Here is a 24,922-nt window from a genome sequence, read left to right on the forward strand (position 1 = left end):
CGCATAATTGCCTCTATACCCGCTCATCTTCATCTTTCTTATAGCCATTCTTACCATCGGAATCGATCTCCTGTAAAAAACATCGAAGTTTGAATTTTTTCAGTACAATTCTCTTGTATACGTAGAATCTCTGAATCTCGTATATATATATATACATATATATATATATATATATATATATATATATATATATATATGTGTGTGTGTGTGTGTGTGTGTGTGTGTGTGTGTGTGTGTGTGTGTGTGTGTATGTATATGTGTGTGTATGTGTGTGTGTGTGTGTGTGTGTGTGTGCGTGTGTGTGTGTGTGAATTATTGAGATCTTCGATTATGCGTGTTTGCACGCATGTGCATTTATACACATATATACACTCGCTGAGATGGTAAGTGCACATAATCATTCATTCTTTCAGAACCTAAAGAGAAAATTAAGACATCGATGACTGCTTTACATTTGCAAGGTTATTTACTAAAAAGATACGCGCCAGATTTACGCCAGCAGATAATGCCATATCTGTTTTCCATATCAATAAATATGTACAAATTTATTACCGTATAGCATGTCACACAAGACGTTTTTATGCCTACGTGTTCAGCTGAAACATATGTTACGTCCAATTTAGTTAATATAAGAAGTAGTACGTTTAAGCTGCCATAATATGACCAACTGCTGAGTTAAACAGGAAAATACTCGATGAAATATTCTGCATATATCTTGCTTCACATATTTGGTATGTAGACATATGACAAATATTCTCCATTTTTTTTCTTCCTACTTGTTAATGTAATATATATATATAAATATGTGTGATATAGTTGTCTATCTGTTTTGTCAATACTTTATGTTTGTCAATGGCATTTAAGGAGAAGGGGAAGTTGTGGTGTGTGAAATGTGTAACTTGCTTTGTTAACTGGGTTTTTTCCCCGTTACTCAACCCCCGCTTGTAACGCTTCCACATGATTAGTTGAAGAGAAATGGGAAGAAAACAAAAAGGACAGAAATAATTGGGTAAAGCGAAGAATGAGAGAGAAACAGGGATATTTTTTGTATTAGGTTTATAAGATTGTGCATAAAGTGTATAAAGTGTATAACGTGTATAAAGTGCATAAAGTGTATAAAGTGTATATCTTAAGTATATTGATTAATCATCGCATTCGAATTGCTTTCACTTGTCAATGATTAGCAAATGCGCGAATATCTTTTGATGTAGACGCAACACAGGTTATGTATTCCGGTTCTTGGGGTAAAGTTTTCAGAAATAGCACAATAACTTTACCATTAATTCTATGAAATATTCAGGGGCTCCGCTAATTTTCCTTTTTTTATTTCTACACTCAGTTACGGTATCCTAACGTCTTCGAAAGTATTTGTCCCAGAGCATTTGATGACACTTGAAATGTATTTTATGTAAATGCTCAGGGGAAAAGACACCACATACAGTGATTTTGAGATGGCTATAATAAGATACTGTGAATGAGTATATATTCTGATTCTTAAAAATCCATTTCAACTTGTACTGTTGTTTTAATAATTCAAATTGTGATTATTTATTAAGCATACAGCGAGTCACGCTGTATAAGTCTTTACAGGAGTTAAAGTTTATGGTACCTGTATGCTGTCTTATCCCGATGTGATTACGAGATGTTCGAAGAGATGTAGATACTACATTGTTTCACCTCATTCAGTTATATAGCACAGCTGCTTCACATTTAGGTACTTGTAGGTGTCGAGGAAAATCTGATTATAAACGTCTTTTCGTATAATTTAATCATACTTTTGCTTCGAATATTTGAAAATGAGAAAAAGTTTATCGCAAGTAACATAAATGATTTTTTTTTGAATATCAGAAAAAAATGTATTACACACACGTGCACACACATACACACATACACACACACACAGACTTATATGTATTTACGACACGTATGTAATAGATATACCAACAGAGATAATTCAGTTCTTGTTCCGTAGGTTAATAGAGCAACGAATATTCTTAATCTATTTTCGAATATTATTGACATCTCAGAATTATCTACATTTGACCATTATCTTACCAAACCCAGAGAATCAACACCCTCATCCAATCTATTTTTATACTCAATAATTCTAGTAACTAAGAGAACTGGCGGTAAAATTAGCATGTCGTAAATTGTAATACTTTAATTAATATCAAGGGCTTGCCCACAGGAATCTAAGCACATATACTACAATATCAAGGTATGTATATTATAATATATTTAACATATATAATAAATATAAAAGCAAAGCTAATCTAGCTATTTCTCTGTAGATTGGGAAAACGTTGACCAGCTTTAATCGGTTTTCGTAACTTATTGAGTTCTCATCAAAGTTGTCTACATGTATGCAGGTACGTATGTATGTATACATGTATGTATGCATTCATGCATGTACGTATGTATGTACGCAAGCATGTATATATGTATCTATATAATTACCGGCAAAAAATAAAGTTTTTCCCGAACACTAATTTTGGACAGCAGCTTTATATTCTGAGGTACACTTGTTATCACTGTATACATGCTTGTTGTGTAAGTGGAAGAAGACACTTGGGTTATTTTAAATATTATTGAGAATATCAAGTCTTCAAACTAAACATTGAGATATAATATAATATAATATAATCATTGAGGTATAATATTACCGCTTCTGTGGTAAGCTACTTTCCGAATACAATTGTGGCTTCCATTCTCTCTTTCCATCGAAATTCGCTGCTAATATAATTAGTCTCAAAATCAAACTACTCTATCTAGATTAAAACTTAGATATAGCATGTGAGCACGTTATGTACACACTCTTCAATTTATATGTTTAAATGAGTTGATTTGTAATTTGCAAAGACAATAAGAAGTAGCACATGTAGTAGTTTTTGTCTAAGATCATTGTGGGGCTCCGTGTATTTCTTACAAAAAATATACGTCTGAGTTTCCTTTCCAAGATTTATCATATCTAAAAAAAGTATTTTTTTCATTAGATCATTCTATTTAATGTAGCTGCAATTTCATTGTAAACTGTGACTTTACCATTTAGTATAACTTACTACTCTACCACTTCTTGAGATTTTATAACTAACTATTTTGGTTGTTGGAAATCAGTCACTGACTGCCACTTCGTTTAGAATATATCGGTGGCAGAAGCGGATCTTAGCTATCAATCCATCGCGTAGGTGCGCTTGGCTGATGTGAGCCAAATAGCTCGAAACTGGACGGTAATATATATATATATATATATATATATATATATATATATATATATATATATATATATATATATATATATATATATCGCTGTCACTAAACTGAGGGAAGGTACTGAGAAGCACCAGCATGTCTAGAAATAAGAATGACAGCAACTCTTAACCATACGAGAGCACTTTTCTAGCGGCTGGTAAGAGAGGCAGGCTCCCCCACTACGACAAGCGAGATGGAGTCATATCAGCGCTGATTTCAGATTTAATCAATCTTCGTCGGTGACCGACTACTCCGTGTATATACATATAATATATACATATATATATATATACATACATACATGAATACATACATGCATATATACATACACACCCGCATACATGTAGACAACTCTGATGAGAACTCAATAAGGTATGAAAACCGATTAAAACTGGTCAACTTTATATATATATATATATATATATATATATATATATATATATATATATATATATATATATATATATATGTGTGTGTGTGTGTGTGTGTGTGTGTGTGTGTGTGTGTGTGCATTCAAATTTTCTCAGATAAAAAACATTTGAATATAATGTAACAAAATATAATGTAACAAAAACTCAAAGTCTAATACCTAATTTCAGATCTTCAAATGAAATTTCAAATTCTCTAGGTGTTGCACTCTCACTCGATTGCGATGAACTGGCCAAAGAGAAGTGTCGTTCCACTTATTCACCAGTTGTCAAGCCTAACAATCGCTGCAGGTATCGAGATCAAAGTTAATAATCATATATTTTTTTTATTTGACGTAAACAAAATGCTAGAAGTATTTAGATGAAGCTATGTTCTTTGACTAATAAAATATTGGGTGATCCGATAAATAATGCCGGTTTTTTATATTCTTTTATTTTTCAAAATAAACATAAGCAAAGTTCTTTCTTAATCTAAAATATACTCTCCCTCATTTTCTACAATGGCTTTCCATCTACCTGGTAGACCTGTAAGGCCCCTCTTCCAAAATTCACCTGTCAGCGGCGAAAAATACTCCTCCAGTACTGTTCTGACCTCCTCTACAATATTCATATTTTTTCTGTCTAAATGGTTTTGAATACTGTGGAATAAATGACAATCTGACGGAGCAATATCCGGCGAATATCGTGGGTGGGACATCGTCTTCCATTCAAACGGATCGCACCCTCTCCAACTTTTAGTACATACAATTGAAAAAACTGCATTATTTATGGGATGACCCAATATATTCATTTTCGTTTACACAAATGAATTTAAAATAACTCACATGGAACAAGTGGTGGTTGCTCTACCAAATCTGTTACACACTGCAATGGTTCTTTTTTCACAAGGGGAGTGTGAGGTTTACTTATATTTATAATTAAATAGAATAATTAAAAGATGCAAATTTTGTTATTCAACAGTCAGACTTTTGGCTTATTTTAAAATGAAATTGGTTTAGTTTTACTAGCATTGACCTTACGGATTGTTTCCTCCAAAAGGTCAATTTATGGGTAATATTCTATCTGCCACTGAGTTTACAATTTACCGCAGTGATGCGTTTTATGAAAGAATTACGTCCTTGCGGAGTGATTTGAATGTCTCGTTTGTTGTTTGATAACTGCGTATTATATTTCGGTTATTTTACTTACAACAATGTATCACATGGAAGGCGATTCTGACCGCTTAATAGACAAAATATTACAACATAAACAATATAATTAAAAACGTGATTGTTTGAACAGTACCTGAATGCATAAACAGTACTTGAATGAATAATTTTCAACTGTATGTTTATATTTCAGATACTACTACAAGTTACACAATTGTTTCTTTCTTGTAAATCGCGACTGTATGACATATTTCGCATACTTGCACGTTCATAGGTGCTCGGTAAGATATTTGCATTTCTTAATTGTTATTTAGCAAAATTATGAGATACTGAATATAACCACTGCATTAATTAGTTTCTTTAATTTACGATTGTCCTACTACAACAATTTTGAAAAATGATTGTTTAAATGTAGCAAGTTTTTTTTTCTTTAAACAAAATGCAATATAGTATAACATAGAACGCGCCGACGATGACAGAAGATGTTCAAACAGAAACGTGTCTTCTATTCCAGTAGTGCTCTATTATTTCTTTTAATATCTATGACCATTCATAGAGTATCACTAGAATGATTTTTAATACGATCGTAGTATGAAAGTATCTGTTGAGGCGCAATGGTCCAGTGGTTAGGGCAGCGGACTTGCGGTCATAGGACCGCGGTTTCGATTCCCAAACCAGGCGTTGTGAGTGTTTATTGAGCGAAAACACCTAAAGCTCCACAAGCTTCCGGTAGGGAATGGTGGCGAACTCTGCTGTACTCTTTCACCACAACTTTCTCTCACTCTTACTTTCTGTTTCTGTTGTGCCTGTAATTCAAAGGGTCAGCCTTGTCACACTGTGTCACGCTGAATATCCCCGAGAACTACGTTAAAGGTACACGTGTCTGTGGAATGCTCAGCCACTTGCACGTTAATTTTACGAGCAGGCTGTTCCGTTGATCAGATCAACTGGAACCCTCGACGTTGTAAGCGACGGAGTGCCAACATGAAAGCCTCTATATTCAAATGACAACGATTAATTTCAAATTGGTATATTTCTTAAGATTTACCATTCGATTTCCATGTAAATTTCCACAGTATATTAACATTTTGTTTTTAGTTTACAACGACAACGAAATCGAAAATGTCAGGTAAAGGAGTTGGAGTAAGTAACACGTTTCTCGTTCCTTTGAATAACCAATGCATTTCTACAATTACTTCATTATGAATGATAATTCGTGTAATTCACTGTAATATTATTGAAACCTTGCTGCAGGACACGCAGTTGCAAATTTTCAGCACTGAATTTGTCTTCAATAACACTGACATAAACTTAACCCATACCGCCAGGCCTCCCATAATATAAACGTTATAACTAATAAAAACATTACTTTATACTATGTCTGTAATTTCATTGTTATTTAGTTACAAGGAACTAATCTAAAATATTGATGCAATTTTATTAATAGTACTTCCGCACTAACGGAAATATTTGAGCTTACTTAACTTACATCAAATATTTGAATAACCATATTTTTCTTCCATTTCTAGGTGAAACGACTCTCATTATTCAGTACTGCGGTTGTAACTCTATTACTCATGCATATATAAATAAATATTATGACAACACAAGTGTTTTTGTATATTATATTGAAGTAATTGTACACCGGCTAGTACCTCAAATGTAGACTACTTATATTAAATAAAATCATTTTAAACATAGATGTCTGCTATTATATGCATGAAAATTGTCATATCTTGGAATGCATTACACAATATTAGGTAAATAGTAACATTAGATTAAAATCTATTTTTGAACTTTCAACGATTTGCAACCATCTCGATGTTTATATGTTTATAAGATTCAAATCATATATATATATATATATATATATATATATATATATATATATATATATATATATATATATATATATATATATATATATATATATATATATATATATATATATATATGCAGGTGCATTTGTTTAAAGCTCAGGAAAAAATAGAAAAGTCTTTTACGTTTCGAGCACACGCTCTTAAACACAAAAGGATAAACACATTTTTTAAATGGAGAAAGAGCGAAAGCAACAGAAAGAGAAAAACTGTGTAGAGTTCAACATGGCGGGATGAAGAAAACTTCCTGGCTTTAAGGGTATCGCAGAAGGCTTGGTGAGAGACTCAATATTCCAAGTTCTTTTACAAGGATTAAATGAAATGAGCAACCACTGCAACAAGTATATGAATATGAGAAATGCGCTGAATAAGTTCATAACTGATTCTTCTCGATTTTGTTTAAACGCAAGCTAGAAACTTTTCAGCAACCCTCATATTGTATCCATACATATATTCATGCATATATGTACATCTATCTATCTCCGCCTATTTAAGACGACCTTCGGGCCGGGACCTATGGACAACTTCCAGAGATCCCTGGCCTGGCAGTGCTATCGAGAAGCTCTACCCGTTCGGGATAAACTCTACAGGCATGGCTCGAGAAACACGGGGCCGACCTGTCTGAGATGCGCGCGGAGCGACGAAACCGTTCTGCACGCACTCGTACAGTGTCCCACCATTTCCGAGCTGTGGGCTTACGTCGAACAACTGCTATCGCGTGTGGGACGAGTCGGTCTATCAGCCGAGTCTATCGTGAATATTGTCGCGCCTCCTTCTTTTAAACGGGAAGGAAGAGCTATTTTCATCGTACTTGTGGCTATGGCGAAAGAATGTGTATGGTGGACGCGACTGAAAGGTCTAGAGACAAAGACTTTCCTCTCTGGGCAATCTCTCATCAACTTCTTCAAGTATCATCTGAAGAGGAAGGTGAGAGTAGAAAGGGAGGTCTTGTCTAGTGAATGCTTCAAAAAAAGATCGGTGAATGTAGCAAGAATGGCACGTGTGAATGACGGAGCCACCTTGAGCATAACACTATAAAGGAGTAAAAAATATCCAGACAAAAAACAAAAAGGCAAAAAAGAATCACTTACTGTTATAGTTTCTGCAATGACAATATTGACCAAGGTTACCGTGGTCTTTTCCGTAGGCTTTTCTTTCCATGGCTAAACCTAAACTGTCCTCCCCTCTTTTTACACGAGAACATTACTGTGATACACGATCCCTATTTTTTCTTTTTTTTTCTCTCGGTCCCTTTTGATCGAACTCCCCCTTTTTTCTTTCCTACGATCCCTTTTGATCGACACCCACCCCTACTTTTTTTTCTCTTCCTTCCCCCTCCTAAAAAGAAAAGCTCTACATTGTATTCGTCCCATCTTTGTTGAGCCCTGTGTGGCTAATAAATGAAATGTATCTATCTGTTTGCCTATATATTTATCTATCTATTCGTCTATCTATTTACATACACATACATGCACAAACACACACATACATATGTGTGTGTGTGTATTCATGCATTTTTAATAAATGTTGGATTAGAAATAACTCATTGGTTCCATCTTATCGAATACAAGCCTTCAAAGTGATGCTACAACATGGCGGCTGTCTAACTCCTGAAACAACTAAAATAGTATACATACATGGAAATATATATATATATAGAGAGAGAGAGTAGCTGTCCATAAGGAACAAATAAACCTCCCTCAATACCGTCAAATTCCACTCAGTGGCCACATAGACTCTTGCGCCAGAAACAAAAGCCCTAAATTCATTATATTCCCTTTCTATCAATGTAAAGAGAGAATCTCCACACAAGAAAGAATCAACAAGGATAATCTTTTCATAGAGAAATTCCAACCATTTCTTAACACACACACCCCTCAGTGACCTTATTCCTCTATGAACAGACACAAACTTCCTGTTTGGAAAAAAAGAGTTCATAACTCCAACTAAAAACACTTGTCTCCCCTTACACACACTTCCTGTTTTGACACCACATTTCCTGCTTAACACAAACTATTAACCCTTTTTTTAAACCTAACAAAACTCTCAACCCTCATGCATCCTTATTTTTCCTACCAATTTATACATGAACTACTATTGAAGTACAAAAGCTCAAAGACAATATAATGTATGGGTATATTTATTTTTTTATATATTATTGTTTTATATATTATTTTCTTCATTTTGTACTTCTTTGTAAAAAAACATTTTCATTCTCCTTCTTCTTGATAATTTGCTTCTTCGCAATGAAAACCGGTTAGAAAAAAATCTTTATTAAATTATGCTTCCAGTTCAGCATTCTGTTTTTTTTTCATTTTCCTATATATATATATATATATATATATATATATATATATATATATATATATATATGTGTGTGTGTGTGTGTGTGTGTGTGTGTGTATGTATATAATTTAAAAAGGACCACTATTAAATAATTCAACAAAGAAGAACTCAACTCACACAAAACAAATGTATTACAAAAGCCTTTTTCAAAAAAAAAAAAATCAATAAAATACAAAAAGAATAACTAGTAAATGGTATAAAATCACTATGTATATACACAGAAACAAAAGATGGGGTCTCAGTTCACAGGTGATCTAAACGACTAGGTACGCTAGGTAAGTGCTGTAACGGATTACTAGGTCTTCAAGTCTATAGCTGAGACGGTAGTTATGGAGCCATTGCAGATTTCGGATAATTTTGAAAGAGGGCAATAAATGTTACGACACGCCAAACATTTCATATCATATATGAAATTGTTACTGGAAAAAAAAAAACTTTAAAATCTGACAGCTGTTTCTGGCATAACCCAGAATATGGATATTCCGTTTTGCTGACAAATAGGGAAAATCTAAAAGGTAAAGATAAATGAAATGACGACATATAGTACAGGAGTAAAGGAATAAGGAAATGCAAGAAGAGATGGAAAAGAAGCATAAAATTTCACAGTTCAAATTTCCGATCGTGTAGATATAAGTACATAAGTCCTTTGATGCCTGTACAAATTTACAAAATCAAGTAGGTTAAAGTCCTGATACATATATATATATATATATATATATATATATATATATATATATATATATATATATATATATATATATATATATATATATATATATATATATATATATATATATATATATATATATATGTATATATATATATATATATGTGTGTGTGTGTGTGTATGTGTAGATATACATATACATCCATATATATATATATATATACACACGGAAAAAGGGATGAGAAAAGCCAGGTAGATGTTAATAAAGCAATCAGTTTTACACGAATTTCAGCATCTCTATCCAGTAACTAGACTCCAGTAAATGTAAATAGAATACTACAGAAAGATGATAATGCGTTAAGTATGACAAATAGATGCAAATACCATTTAGAAGACTTTTGAGAAATTCGAAATTTTTAACAACAAAAACACGCATAGAGAAAATCACAACTTTTTTACAGAATTCATTTTATAAAACCAGCAATAGTTTCAATTGTATTAGCATGTTTAGTTGCAGAAAATATCATTGGAATAAATACGTTAACACAACGTTTTGAAGGTAACCAAAATTTGCGAACTTAATAAATATTTCCAGTACCTGAACTGGAAGCATAATTTAATAAAGATTTTTTCTAACCGGTTTTCATTGCGAAGTAGCAAATTATCAAGAAGGAGAATGAAGATGTTTTTTTTACAAAGAAGTACAAAATGAAGAAAATAATATATAAAACAATAATATATAAAAAAATAAATATACCCATACATTATATTGTCTTTGAGCTTTTGTACTTCAATAGTAGTTCATGTATAAATTGGTAGGAAAAATAAGTACCCGAAAAGAGAAGGGTAATAAGAAATATAATCTAACAGAAACTCTTTCTCTCTCTCTCTCTCTCTCTCTCTCTCTCTCTCTCTCTATATATATATATATATATATATATATATATATATATATATATATTCAATAATAGGACGAATTCTTTTACAAGAATTTATCAAATATATATTCCCGAAATATATATTTATTTATATAAGGGCATTACTATACAATAAGGTCTCACGCTATGAGGGACTCTAAGGTCAGACTACCATAAAAAACACATTTTTACCGAATGAGAGGAAATGCAACTCTCAAAGCCAACCCCTTAAAAACGGACTAAATTATAGATCATGATTTCGTAGTTATTGTAGTATTATACAACTTCTACTCGTCAGTATAATATGGTCAAGAAAAATGGAAATAAACAGTGAATCAACATACCAAACGAACACCATAAATATAAATATAAATATATATTTCGGGAATAAATGATGGATTTTTTCCCTTATGAGGTTTTTTCACGCTAGCTACTTGATAAATTCTTGTAAAAGAATTCGTCCTATTATTGAAATTTAAATATATTGCCAGAATATATTCAGTACTGAATTTATTCTGAGTAAGAGGCATATTTACCGAGATGCAATTCGAAATTCCCGCCACTTACATAGGGAAATAGTGATGAACAGTCGTCTATATGCTATGCTGGATACACGGTGTTCGTTTGGTATGTTGATTCACTGTTTATTTCTATCTTTCTTGACCATATTATACTGACGAGTAGAAGCTGTATAATACTACAATAACTACGAAATCCTGATCTATAATTTAGTCCGTTTTTAAGGGGTTGGCTTTGAGAGTTGCATTTCCTCGCATTCGGTAAAAATGTGCTTTTTATAGTAGTCTGACCTTAGAGTCCCTCATGGCGTGAGGCGTTATTGTATAGTAATGCCCTTATATATATATATATATATATATATATATATATATATATATATATATATATATATATATATATATATATATATATATATATATATATATATATATATACATATATGTTTATATGTGTGTGTCTCTCTCTCTCTCTCTCTCTCTCTCTCTCTCTCTCTCTCTCTCTCTATATATATATATATATATATATATACATGCATATATGTTTATGTGTGTATATAACAAACTGTTATTGATGAGGAGTTATTAATCAGGATTAGTTACTTTATTGGCTCTCTGATAACCGAAATGTACCAGGCAAGCAAAATTAGTTAGATACGTAAAGAACTTTGCACATTCCTGTGCCGATGTCTAGGTTTAAGTTTCATACGCCTTCTTTTTTTTCTTTTATTTTTTGTAAATCCATGATTGTATTCCACATTGCACTACTTTTTTAAACAGAGTGATATACATGACAATGATGAAATAATGGTCAATTAATATTCTTTTATTGTAGGAAATTTCGCCATAATGACTTACGGTAACAGCTGTAAGTCGAATTTATAAAAGTAAATAAATATATAAAGGCCATTATTTACACCCTGTCATGTGTATATATATTGCATAAACATGAAAATAACAGTGATATCTTATTTTAACACATATATTTACAAAAAATTACCTGAACATATAATGAAATAATAAAGAGTAAATTATGGAGTGGCAGCACTAAGTAGGGATCAGTAAAATTGCAATGTTATTATGAGTGCAAATGTGCTTGGTGCACATTCGAACTGGGGAAGAAGCTACTCGTTGTGTTTTCTCACGGAGAAAATATCTCTCTTGTCGACAAATGGCGTGCGTACACCTAGATCAGTTCATAATGCCACATAACTAGACTGTGATGCGCTAGTATTTCGGAGTACTTTTCTCCTCATCAGGCACAGACACTATGCAGGCAATCTCATTGACGAGACAGACTCACATATACACACACATATGTACTCACAGCAACAAAAACATACTCTCACAAGAATGAAACTACACGTGTACAATTGTACACATATGCCCGTCAAGATTGTCAACTACATACACATATATGTATAAATTTGCGTGTATATGTTTAGATGTGACAGATACATGCATGTTAGTGCATAAACACACTCACGCACGCACACTCACAAACTCACTCCCACATATATAGATAGATAGATAGATAGATAGATAGATAGAAGGATATATATATATATATATATATATATATATATATATATATATATATATATATATATATATATATATATATATATAGATAGATAGGCAGGTAATCAGTAAGAAAATCAGTCAGACACCATGCTGCTAACAGCAGTCACACAAATACATACATATAAGAGGTGTGCATGTGTTCTTGTGTTCCTGCTGTGAGCAGCAATATATAAGAACTATTATGAGTGCAGAGACAAAGAACACGTGTACACATCGTATCTGTATGTGTTTTTGTGCCTACTGTTAGCAGCATGATGCCTGACTTTTTGTCTTACTGATTATCTATCTATCTATCTATCTATCTATCTACGTGTGTGGGTGAGTTTATGTGGGTGTGCGTGCGTGCGTGCGTGTATGCACACGCATGTATCTGTACACATCTAAATATATACGCGCAGATTTATACTTATATGTGTGTGCATTTGACATGTGTGCTATTGTACGCGTGGAGTAACTTGTGGGTAATCATTTCAGAATATCTAAACGCAGAGACAGAGAAAAAAGGATGAACATGGAAGAATGAGAGAAATATTTGATATGGATGTCTCTTGGAGAGGGGTTGTATGTATCAGTAGGTTTAAAATGATGAACCTGATGGTGCTGGTTGATGTTAGCAGAAATAACAGGAAATTTAGATGCGTTGTCAAAATAGAAGACGGGGATCCTAAGAAGTATTAAAGAAGAATCCGAAACTACAGACATAGTATCCTGTGAATCAGTAGTCAATGTACGGACCTCATATCTCAGGTATTCGGACAGAGAACTGCAAGAAAATTCTGACTCTCATCAAGGCTGAAGAATACTAGCGGGCCCTTTCTAGTGGTTGTAGACTCTACAAATATACCGTAGAAAAGTCCCACTAATGGATGGAATGAAATGAGAGGAAAAGTAAGGTTAAACAGAGAAAAAGGGAGTTGATAGAATGGAGGGTATTCCGTTATGGGATAAAATATTAGGGAGCAAGGAACACAGTGGGGGGTATATAGGGACGTAATATACGTAGTAAGACCTCGAAACCGCTCGGGAGGGAAGGAAAGTTAATTGAGGACGCATAGATCGAGCCTAGTATCGGAGATGTGGAGGGCGGGGAAATAGGCGTAACTTTTAGACAATTAAAAAAATTTTGGAATGGTTTCATTTAACAATTGAGAATCTGTATATATAATCTATGGTAGACAGATGGTAAACGCTATACATGTAATTAAAAACGTCAACCAAAACTCACGTATAGAAAAATATGTATTCTTCAAGCAATTGTATATTATACGAATCGTTAAAAACGACAAGGAAATATTATTCTTTGTCAAATACATGAAATAATCTATCTATCTATCTATCTATCTATCTATCTATCTATCTATCTATCTATCTATCTATCTATCTATCTTCCTATCTCTCACATAAAAAATATATTCTTCAAGTAATTGTGTATTATACGAATCATTAAAAACGACAAAATAGAATTATTGTTTGTCAAATATATGAAATAATCTATCTATCTATTATCTCTCTCTCTCTCTCTATCTATCTATCTATCTATCTATCTATCTATCTATCTTTCTTTCTTCCTTTCATTCTCTTTTTCTCTGTCTCTGTCTCTGTCTGTATGTCTGTCCGTCTCTTTCTCTCTCTGTGTATATATATGATCTATTGAAAATTAAAAGCCTTTGTTGCAGCATATATATCGTTGTATACAGCAAGGCCCACGTCGACTACCTCATATCACCAGATAGTAATTTTAACAAGGATAGCAAACATGATATTTTTTGCACTTGTCTTTCTCGCTTGTGGTAAGTACTCATATTTAAGAAGCCGAAATTTTAATGAATATTTCCAAATCATAATTTAATATGGACGCCGAACTTTGTTTCTCTATCCATCGACTGATGAAATAATAATAAAACTAAATATTGTCGAACTTAAAAGGAAGTTAGCGAGATTTTCTAATTTCCATGATATCGATATAATTCTTTACAAATGACGATAAATGCTAACTTATCGTCATTTGTAAAAGATTGTATCAATATCATGGAAATCAGAAAATCTTGCAGTTTAAGAGAAACTATCTGATTACCACCTATTATTCTGATCAGAATGAAATATTATAGATTATGATGTAAGTATAACATATATTTAATTATCAATTAGTTATGGCACAATTGTATTTGCTGCCTTGTATGGTGTATGGTGAAATTATATTAATCACTTAATAAATAAATGGTGAAATTATACTTCGCATACGTAGCCATGAATCACATATTATTCTGACTACAATAAAATATTACACTATATGTTTTGTTTATAACACCTATTCAATAATTAGATTATTATTATTAAATATTGTATATTACAACAGCAGGTGTTGGTTTATCGAGTGAGTGCATTGCGATGGCAAGAGGACACTGTGCTGAAACCTATGGAGGAACTTTCACAAAGGAAAACTTCTGCAAGTATATATGATTCCATTGCTTGTTCTAATATTCTCCTTACAGTAATACACACACACACACACACACACTCACAAACATACAAACACACACACTCAAACATACATACACAGACTCACAAACATACATACACACACTCACAAACATACATACATATAGATGAATGCATATATATGTGTGTGTATAGGTATATGTATATATGTATATATACATATATACGTGTTTGTATGTGCGCGCATGTGTGTGCCTGTGTGTATATATTTATTATCATTCTATGTACTCCTAACACTAGGCTCAAAAAAGAAACCTTAGCTGCCACGATGGGTGGTCTTCTTTAAAAAAAAGTAAACGCTGTAAAAAAGTGAACCCATAACAAAGTCAACGAACGAAAAGAGAGAATGAACGGCGGAGAGACATGATCATAAATACTATGAAATAGTTGATCTATGATTTACACACACAACTATGCAAGATCCCCTCCATCAGAAAAGACAAAACCAAAAACAAAATACAAGAATAAAAGTATACAGGAAATAACCAACAACATGAGAAAAACCCACAACAGATGCTATAGAAGGCCGATATACCGACAGAAAAACACAACCTGCGCTAAACAAAACAACACACAATACAAAAACCAATACAACAAAAGACTCGGACCAAACGCATAACAACACATACTGATACAATACAATATCCCCCAGAGAAAAAAAAAATGCAGGGTGACCCACCACCATCACAAATGTGGAACAAATGTTTTAACAGAAAGTTGCTTGAAATTTTCAGATGTCGAAAACTAAGCAGATTTAATTCACTGGTACTGGCTAAAGAAATTCAGTAGCTTACATGGGAGTCTGAGAGACGAACTTCAAGATTGCATTAATGGAGGAACAATGCCGGATTTTGTGACTAGTGGGAGGACAATACGCATTATGCAAGATAATAGCAAAGGTAATACAGTTAGAAAATATAGATCAATCACTTGCTTACCATTAGTGCGGAAGCTGTTAACAGGAATGCTTTCGGAAAGCATTTACAAGCACCTTGACAGCAGTCGCAGGAAAAAGGCTACAGGAACGCATAGACAAAGCAGTTCTGAACGATGTTATTTAGCAATAAATATTGATATATTGTACTAGAGTCTATGGTGTAAGTATATTTAGTATAGCAGACAACATAAGACAAGTAATTCTCTGTAGCATGAAGGAATGGATAGTAGATTTCTACTCAAGTGACATTCTGTCTGGGTAAATTAATATCAAGTGAAAATTTTCCATGGTGAATGGTTGTCCCCTTAAATATGTGTCTTATGTTTGATCCCCCGCAGTTTAGTTTTAAGGAAGATAAAGGCAGGGTATCATTTCAGAAATAGTAAGGGAAAAATTAACCATTTGCTCTACGTAGAAGATCTGGAGAATTTTCGTACGAATGAAAACGAAATAGGTTCCTCAGTACAGACGTAAGAATCCTCAACACAGTTATAGGCATGGAATTTTGCATAGATAAGTGTGCAATATTAGTCATGAGAAGGTGATAGGAGGTTAGCAACGAAGGCATCTTAATTACGAGATATTCAGACATTAAATCATTGAAAGGAATAGAGAGTTATAAGTATCTAGAAGTATTAAAATCTGACAGAGTACAAACTACAAAACGAAAACGAAAATTGAGAAGGAGTACATCAGAGGGGTGAGGAAGCTAATTAAGTCAAGGCTAAATGGTTTGAATCTAGCGAAGGCTGTAAACACTTGGGCAGTATCATTACTTAGATATTAAGCAGGTTTTGTAGATTGGACCGACCTACAAAGGAGTGTGGAAGTGGATTAATATCAGTAGAAAAATGCGTGGTGTTAGCTAGAGTAGATATAGACTATTATGCAGGTAAGAATGAAGAAAGTTTATTAAAAGCTGCTAGAGTCACAGCAGAGAATACTAAAAATGAATCCGACCGCTCTCAAAAAATAAGTAAAAAAAAAAAAAAAACAACAGGAAAACTAATCCAGAATCCTTGTCCGATCCCAAAATCTAATCAATCCATGCCAGTTACAAGACCAAACGAGTCTAAAAGCTACATTCGAATCCATCCAGTTCTTGAGATATCTTGTCCACGACAAACAAACAAACAAACACGACTGAAAACTATAATACTTATATACAAGGGAAGCTGAGCCAAAACTATGAAATGAGAACAGAAAACAGATGGTATAGGTACACCCCAGAAAATGTCAAAGAAAAGGCGAAAGCAGACATACACTGGGATATACCAATACACACAGATAGATAAATCTAGGTTAATAGACTCCGTATAGTTACCATAGGTAGCCAAGAAATAATATGCCTTCTAATCGATGTATGAATACCAACAGATGACAACTTTTAAAGTGGGAAGTACTGAAAATAAAGGTAACTCGAACCAAATGTGAAGCCTAAAAGCAGAAATAATTTTTGTAATAGTAGGCATATTAGGTATAATAAAAAGTAAAAAAAAAATCAGTCAAATACATAACCAAAACAGCAGGATTTACAAGCGTATATAACATAGAAAATAGCACTACGATCCACCGCATATATCCTCCGTAAAACAATTTCAATGGAGTAAAAATATGAGCACCACAATAAAACACTGAAGACCTTATAAATACCCTACAATCTAGATGCATTGCAAAAGTCGACATTACATTGAACTGCACGCATATTGCGTAAAGTACTGTCTGTGTGAGGTCCTTGTTGGGACTTGACAAACAGTACAAACCCCCGGTAGACACAATATCCTACTTCAACAACCTTCGAATGTAGAGCCTAAAAACAAACAATTCCTATCATAGTAGCCTCATTAGGTATGATAATAAAAAAAAACATACAGAATATTACATAACAAAAACACCGGGACTTACAAGCTTATATAACATACAGAAAATAGCACCACTTCGCACAACATACCACTTTCAGTACAGTGAAAATAAGATCATCACAACAAACCACAGTACATAACTAAGGCACACTGAGCTGCGCTGGGTAGTGCAGAGAAGTCACGTGATAAATATAAGACTATTAAATAATAATAATAATAATAATAATAATAATATTTTAAAAAAAGGATTGACGTAACTCTTCACGAAGGTAAATAGTCAAGACGAAGAGTGCGATTTTAGATGTTTTATTTTTTTAACAATATTTCGACAGAAATAATAATAATAATAATAATAATTTTTATTATTATTATTATTATTATTATTATTATTATTATTATTAGTCAAGACGAAGAGTGCGATTTTAGGTGTTTTATTTTTTGAACAATATTTCGACAGAACGTCTGTCTTTCTCAAGTTCAAACTAAAAGGTGATTGATAATTCAAAATTTCAGAAACCAAACGTAAACTATGAACGTGAGTAACCAGCGTCCATACGTTGATAGAATGACATCATCAGCTTTTGTCAGTTTTTTAATAAGCAGAAAGAAAGAAAGAAAAAGGAAGACGACAGAAAAAGAAAAGAAAAAGAGAGAAAGAAGAATATTCAATCAAACAGTTTTGTATAAATTTGATGATATTCTCCTGTCATCTTATTCATTCCTCCAGGGCGTGATGTCAATAACCCGCAAACATATTTCCCCTCATACATTCTGAAAAGTGAAAGTGGGGTACATTCAGGATATTTTTTGAGAATGTGCACTTTCAAATCTTCTTCAAAATTGCAGCCGCTTGAAACAAAATGTTCAGCAAGTTCTGTTGAACTACTGTTCTTGTGCCTGACGTCGAATCTGTGCCCATTAAACCTTTTGTTTAATTGTTCCGTTGTACAACCAACATAAATCAAGTTATGTTTCGTGCATTCTTTCGTTCTGCTTATTAAAAAAACTGACAAAATCTGATGATGTCATTCTATCAACGTATGGACGCTGGTTACTCTCGTTCATAGTTTACGTTTGGTTTCTGAAATTTTGAATTTTCAATCACCTTTTGGTTTGAACTTGAGAAAGACAGACGTTCTGTCGAAATATTGTTCAAAAAATAAAACACCTAAAATCGCACTCTTCGTCTTGACTAATAATAATAATAATAATAATAATAATAAAAATTATTATTATTATTATTATTATTATTATTATTATTATTATTATTATTATTTTTATTATTATTCCGTGGACGTGGACAACCTATGCAGCTTCTCCGTCAAGGAAAATGCAACGTCACCTTATTTCTGCTGCGAATGCAGTATTTTCAAAGAGCGAAGTGGAAACAGAAGTGCTAGTGAAGAGATTAAATTTACTATATTAACATGTACCCTACGAATGACAACACATCTGCACAAGTATATGCATTCGTGTGTGTGTGTGTGTGTGTGTGTGTGTGTGTGTGTGTGTGTGTGTGTGTGTGTGTGTGTGTGTGTGTGTATGCACTTGAAAAATTGAAGTTGATTTCTTTATGTTCCGTAAATTACCAGATCGCGAACCGGTTGGTTGCTGATATACACCACACGTTTTCCAATTATCTTTGTCTTTCAGAAATCTCAAAGCATTCCATGCCTGTTTCGATGGAACAGATGAAAAATGTGATGCATACTTTAACGCTCTGGGTTCCAGTATATGCTCGGTAATTGTCATTTTCCTAATAAACGAAATATTTATTTCCAGAACGAATCAATCACAAAATGCTAAATCAAAACTGTTGAACTCTTTTACTTGTTCCAGCTCGAGAGCCGTTGTCATGGTAGGGCGCCGCCAGGTGGTGTTGCTCCATTTTTATTAATGTTCCTTTTATAAGCAGTTTTTGTTGTATGCGGGTGTACGTCTTGCTGCTCCCGTTTGTATTTCCTAGTTTGAAGTTGGTTACTTCGGTACCCTTCCCAATAGGCGATGCAATTCGGTTTTGAAAACATCTCTGTCCACTCTATTTAGCTACGTTAAGTCTTTAGTGTAGCTATTAAAGAGCAAACTTTTGAATTCCATGTTATTGCAGGATCTTATCCTGTACTTTGATGGAAATTTGGGGATCATATTAACTTTTCGTGCCGACGTTTCTTTGCAGTCTTTCCAAGATCTTCCAGAACTATATTTCAGCATGTATATTCTGCCTTCATTCCTAAGACTAGACTCATAAATTTTAAGTTTATCCTGGTAGCTTGTCTGCTGTACTGATACGATAATCTTAGTGTAGGTTCGTTATACTGTTTCGCGTTCTGCTATTAATTTTACTTCATGTGCCAACCAAACTTGGGAGCAATAGTAAAATTAAAGCTTAGAGTAAATCTTGTCAAGTGAACCATCATGATTTTTTGCTCTTTAGTTACGAAAGATCTTAGTATCGATCCGGTCAGCCACCTGCATTTCATTGCTAAATTAGTAATAGACGGTAGGAAGGATGGATAATTACACATAGCAATTCTTAGGTCATACATTTACAGTAATTCTAGGACTTCAGAATTGAGAACATATTCTTCTAAGTAAGGCAATTGGGCGTCTTCCTCTAGCATATTAGGAATCTAGCTTGGTGACTATTCCTCTTAATTATATATGTAATATATTTCATAGTCCTCAGACAGCTTTTAATTCTGCTAGCTACTGATATAAATTACTATAACACACACACACACACACACACACACACACATGCACACACACACACACACACAGACACACACACACACACACACACACACACATATATATATATATATATATATATATATATATATGATAATAAAATATATCTTTCATTCTACTAAGGACACACTTTCACGATATTTTATGAAAATCTTTGTTTTAGCGTTTGGTGAAAAGACACACACCCAGACCCCCTCTCTTTGGCTCTTCTCCACACCCTAATGAGGTACGTATCTTTATCAACACAATACACTTCAAAGCGCATACAATTAGTGCAATATACGAAATATCATTTATATTTTACCGTAAATCAGCGGTAATACTAGCGTAATAGCGGTAGCCTTCAGTATTAAAATTTTGGGGAAATATAAGAGTAAAAAGGCTCACACCCAATTTTCAGATTGCGTATCACTGTAAGGTCTGCTCATTACTATCAACGCAATCCTGTAATATTATCGAATACTGCCTTGAACCGGCCCCTACATTTTCGGGTGCCTCAGCAAAAGAGTCTTTCGGAACAAGAGAAATAAGAGCGTCAAGGCTCTCTATATATCGATCTCTCTTCAATCACCTCCAATACGGATCTGAACGCTGGACGCTTTATCAGCGTCAGATTAGTCAACCGGAAACGCTCCATATCAGATCGCTTCAAATTATCACGTAACAGGAGGAGGTGTCTCCTACTGAAATCCTTTTGAAAACTGGGATATTCAGTTGAAGCCTACAATATTCGCCATCTTCGTCATGCTCCTCGCTGGGTTGGCTCCCAAATCTGGTCCTCTTCAGACAGGCCGATAGAAGAGAATGGTAGATATATAGGCTGCTGGATATCCAGAAATATTTATACTTGATCGAAGGTCCTTATTTTCTTGTTTCGAAAGATTCTTTCACTGAGTCTCACAAAAGATTTAGCCGCCAAATTAAGCCGACGGAACATTTGTACATATAATGCCTTCATTACCAGTGCATGAATCGAACTGATCCAAATACTTTATACAAACATATCCTTCTACAATAAATTCATTATAACTCTAGAAATATTGATATAACAATGATAACATCTATGGAGCAATGGAAACATTAATGAAATAGGATGAAGTATGCTCACTACTACCAGAAAATGTGTTACTAAAATTGTTATGGTTATTGTTTCCATGCAATAATTTCACCGAGTTTAGGCTTCCGTTAAGGCATGCCGATATTCAATGCTAATATGCGTTGTTTTATTACCCTAAAACACCTTTTAGGATGTTTATATCAATTATTTAATATTGTTTTTTTTTACAGATGAAGCTCAAAACGCTTTTGTATTTTGTAATTCTCGCTGTAGTAGCAACGTATATTTAACTAAATATTGTGTTGCTACGATTATTTGGAGTTAGCATTGTGAAATGACCACAGTTTTCCCGGTGTTCTATTTATGATAGTTGGTCCATTGCTGATGTCTGTTCAACTATCAACATTTTCTTTTCGAAATTGAATTAAAATTTATTTACTTACTGATCTTCCCAATATGCTGTGTATTTTCATATTACATTGAAATTCAGTTAATAAATGTTATAAATGCCTACCGATGTCTTTGTCTTCGTATACGATTTCCCTAGTATTAAAAATTTGATATGCATTGTTACTGATAACTGATATTAAAATTATCATAGTTATAATACATAACAGTTTAAAGGAACTTCTAATAATTACTGACGCTCTTCTACGGCATCATATTTGAGATTTATATTTGGTACCACAAATAATTTCGAGGCAATAATATAAAATTGCTGGGTGAGATATAAATAACCCTGTACACCATCCATGTATATGCTTCTATGATGAAAGAAATTCATTTGATGTTATGTAACTGTAAGGCAGCTAGGTGACAGATTCGTTAGTAAACTGGACGAAATGCTGTTAAGCATTCACATTCTCCTGAAGTCAGTTTCGCCTTTTATTTTTTTGTGAACATTCAACGCTGAAAAGAAAATTCAAACAGCGTTTAAACTCTGTCTTAGTATATAAGTGTATGTGTGTACGTGTGCAAGGTAAGCATGTAAATGTCCGTATGTGTGAATCAGCGTTATTTCAGTAACAAACCATGATCGATGTCACATCTCAAAAGAAAACCACTAGATAATATTGACAAGTGTATTAAATTGAATTACCATCCATAGTTATGTGATGTGTTACAAATCATTATTACAATCACACGCATCTACACAAACATATACCTATACAGACTAATTAGAGAAAATGATTATTGCCTGAATGTATCTAGAATATAAAACGACTGCAGTTGAAAAGTATATTATAAAACAAAGCTAAGAGTCCGTACATATGCCTAATTTATTTATATTTAGAAATATATGCGATAAATTTTGAATAGGAAGTTTTTACAACATCAACTATGAGTCACGGACTGCTTTTTGTAGCTTTAAGTAGTAGGAATATAAGTTGGTTTCAGTAATGGGGAACGCAATTGAAAGGAAACTTCGCTTAGAAAAAGTCGTACAAGAAGGAAGAAAAACATAAAAATTCTTTTGAAGGAAACAAGCAGTCAAGGGAAGTTAGTTGCGAATACACTTTTCATTAAAAAATAGGTAATAAAAGAATTATAAAACTAAACAATTAGTCTTGTACATTATTTATATATAAAATACTAAAGTTAGCAGTCATTTTTGACGCACAGTGCCACATAATTCTTTTACATTCTGTAAACTACCGATATATTCGACGCTTATTAATTTGCTTATAAAATGTCACCTATTCCATATATATATATATATATATATATGTATATATATATATATATATATATATATATATATATATATATATATATATATATATATACATATATATATATATATATATATATATATATATATATATATATATATATATATATATATATATATATATATACATATATATATACTGAGACCCCATTCGGTCATGATTGACCATAGGGTTGTACCTAGAAAGTTACCCTTCCAGGCACAAGTCTGGACAAGATTGTTTATGGAAGACCAGCATTCACTCATGCATATCGGTCTCCCCTCACCATGCCACCGATGTCATCCAAGAGAAAGGCAAAGGCCGATACAGCTTAGCACATGTGACGTCGCAACTCATTTCTACAGCTCCAGTGAACTGGAGCAACATGAAATAAAGTGTCTTGCTCAAGAGCACAACCCGCAGCCCGGACCGGTATTCGAACCCACAACATCACGATCGTAAGCTCGACGCTCTAACCACTGAGCCATAGGCCTTCACTCACACACACACGCACACAAATATACATACATACATACATATATATATATATATATATATATATATATATATATATATATATATATATATATATATATATATATATATATATATATATATATATATATATATATATATATATATATATATATATATATATATATATATATATATATATATATATATATATATATATATATATATATATATATATATATATATATATATATATATATTCACATACCATTTCTGATTTCAAGACGAAAGGTATTTCCCCATTAGATTAATGCCGGCCTCATAGAGCAAGGATGACATTCCAAAGGCCGGAGCAAGTTGAATGGGAAACGATGCCCCCGCTACTACCATAGTCACCAGACATTACCCCATAGACACACACACACACACACACACACACACACACAGATATATATATATGTATGTGTGTACGTACTACCAGCTATTTACGTATATAGATAGATAACTTCATATATAGGCAATCCGACGTGTAGATGGATAAACAGATCAATATAGAGAAAATAAGTAGAATGAGAGACGGAGCGAATCAGGAGAAAGAGAGAGAGAGAGAGAGAGAGAGAGAGAGAGAGAGAGAGAGAGAGAGAGAGAGAGAGAGAGAGAGAGAGATTGGTAGATACGCAGACAGGAAAATTTAACTCATTTTAATAAACTGTAAAAAGGGAATTATTATTGCTTTATGTTACTTACCTCAAATGAAATAGAGGATACAGATACGAACAGAAAATATAATTGTTGCTTTCTTTGCTAAACTCATATACTCTGGTGATATAACGGCTCTTACTCGTGTCTTCTGTTATAAAATGATTTATATGCGGCAACATATGTTTGGAATTTTCAAC

At 33.1% G+C, this 24,922-nt stretch overlaps 2 protein-coding genes and 1 long non-coding RNA gene across 4 annotated transcripts; 2 read left to right on the plus strand and 1 right to left on the minus strand.

Annotated features, from left to right (window-relative positions):
• The first annotated feature begins 582 nt into the window (after window positions 1-582).
• LOC128249759 (uncharacterized) lies at window positions 583-6,435 on the plus strand. 2 transcript variants are annotated; one of them, XM_089366171.1, is made up of 5 exons: window positions 593-731; window positions 3,878-3,968; window positions 5,019-5,106; window positions 5,924-5,968; window positions 6,355-6,435. In XM_089366171.1, the coding sequence occupies exons 1-5, from the start codon at window positions 695-697 to the stop codon at window positions 6,412-6,414; spliced, it is 321 nt and encodes a 106-aa protein (XP_089222297.1). In that variant the 5' UTR covers window positions 593-694; the 3' UTR covers window positions 6,415-6,435. The 2 variants fall into 2 exon arrangements, with proteins under 2 accessions (XP_089222298.1, XP_089222297.1); XM_089366172.1 differs by lacking the exon at window positions 5,924-5,968 and having other exon boundaries at window positions 583-731.
• A 7,946-nt stretch (window positions 6,436-14,381) lies between these two features.
• LOC128249757 (uncharacterized) lies at window positions 14,382-22,350 on the plus strand. The gene is made up of 5 exons (XM_052974242.2): window positions 14,382-14,521; window positions 15,088-15,181; window positions 19,683-19,770; window positions 20,944-21,006; window positions 22,068-22,350. Exons 1-5 carry the CDS (start codon window positions 14,488-14,490, stop codon window positions 22,125-22,127), a joined length of 339 nt encoding a protein of 112 aa, XP_052830202.1. The 5' UTR covers window positions 14,382-14,487; the 3' UTR covers window positions 22,128-22,350.
• On the minus strand, window positions 22,091-24,922 carry LOC128249767 (uncharacterized). The gene is made up of 2 exons (XR_008265870.1): window positions 24,771-24,922; window positions 22,091-22,746 (listed from the first exon to the last, which is right to left on the minus strand). It is a non-coding gene; the product is annotated as an uncharacterized LOC128249767 (long non-coding RNA).

This window comes from Octopus bimaculoides, chromosome 18 (genome assembly GCF_046866305.1).
Source record: "Octopus bimaculoides isolate indiv1 chromosome 18, ASM4686630v1, whole genome shotgun sequence".
NCBI lineage: Eukaryota > Metazoa > Mollusca > Cephalopoda > Octopoda > Octopodidae > Octopus > Octopus bimaculoides.

What these genes read in the sequence shown, in the direction of transcription:
- LOC128249759 (XM_089366171.1), top strand. Translation starts at nt 695, where the DNA reads ATGAAATATTCTGCATATATCTTGCTTCACATATTTG. An exon ending in TATCTTGCTTCACATATTTG is followed by an intron (nt 732 to 3,877) that starts GTATGTAGACAT and finishes CAAATTCTCTAG; the next exon opens with GTGTTGCACTCTCACTCGAT. An exon ending in TGTCAGGTAAAGGAGTTGGA is followed by an intron (nt 5,969 to 6,354) that starts GTAAGTAACACG and finishes TTCCATTTCTAG; the next exon opens with GTGAAACGACTCTCATTATT.
- LOC128249757 (XM_052974242.2), top strand. Translation starts at nt 14,488, where the DNA reads ATGATATTTTTTGCACTTGTCTTTCTCGCTTGTG. An exon ending in ACAAAGGAAAACTTCTGCAA is followed by an intron (nt 15,182 to 19,682) that starts GTATATATGATT and finishes TTTGTCTTTCAG; the next exon opens with AAATCTCAAAGCATTCCATG. An exon ending in CTTCTCCACACCCTAATGAG is followed by an intron (nt 21,007 to 22,067) that starts GTACGTATCTTT and finishes TTTTTTTTACAG; the next exon opens with ATGAAGCTCAAAACGCTTTT.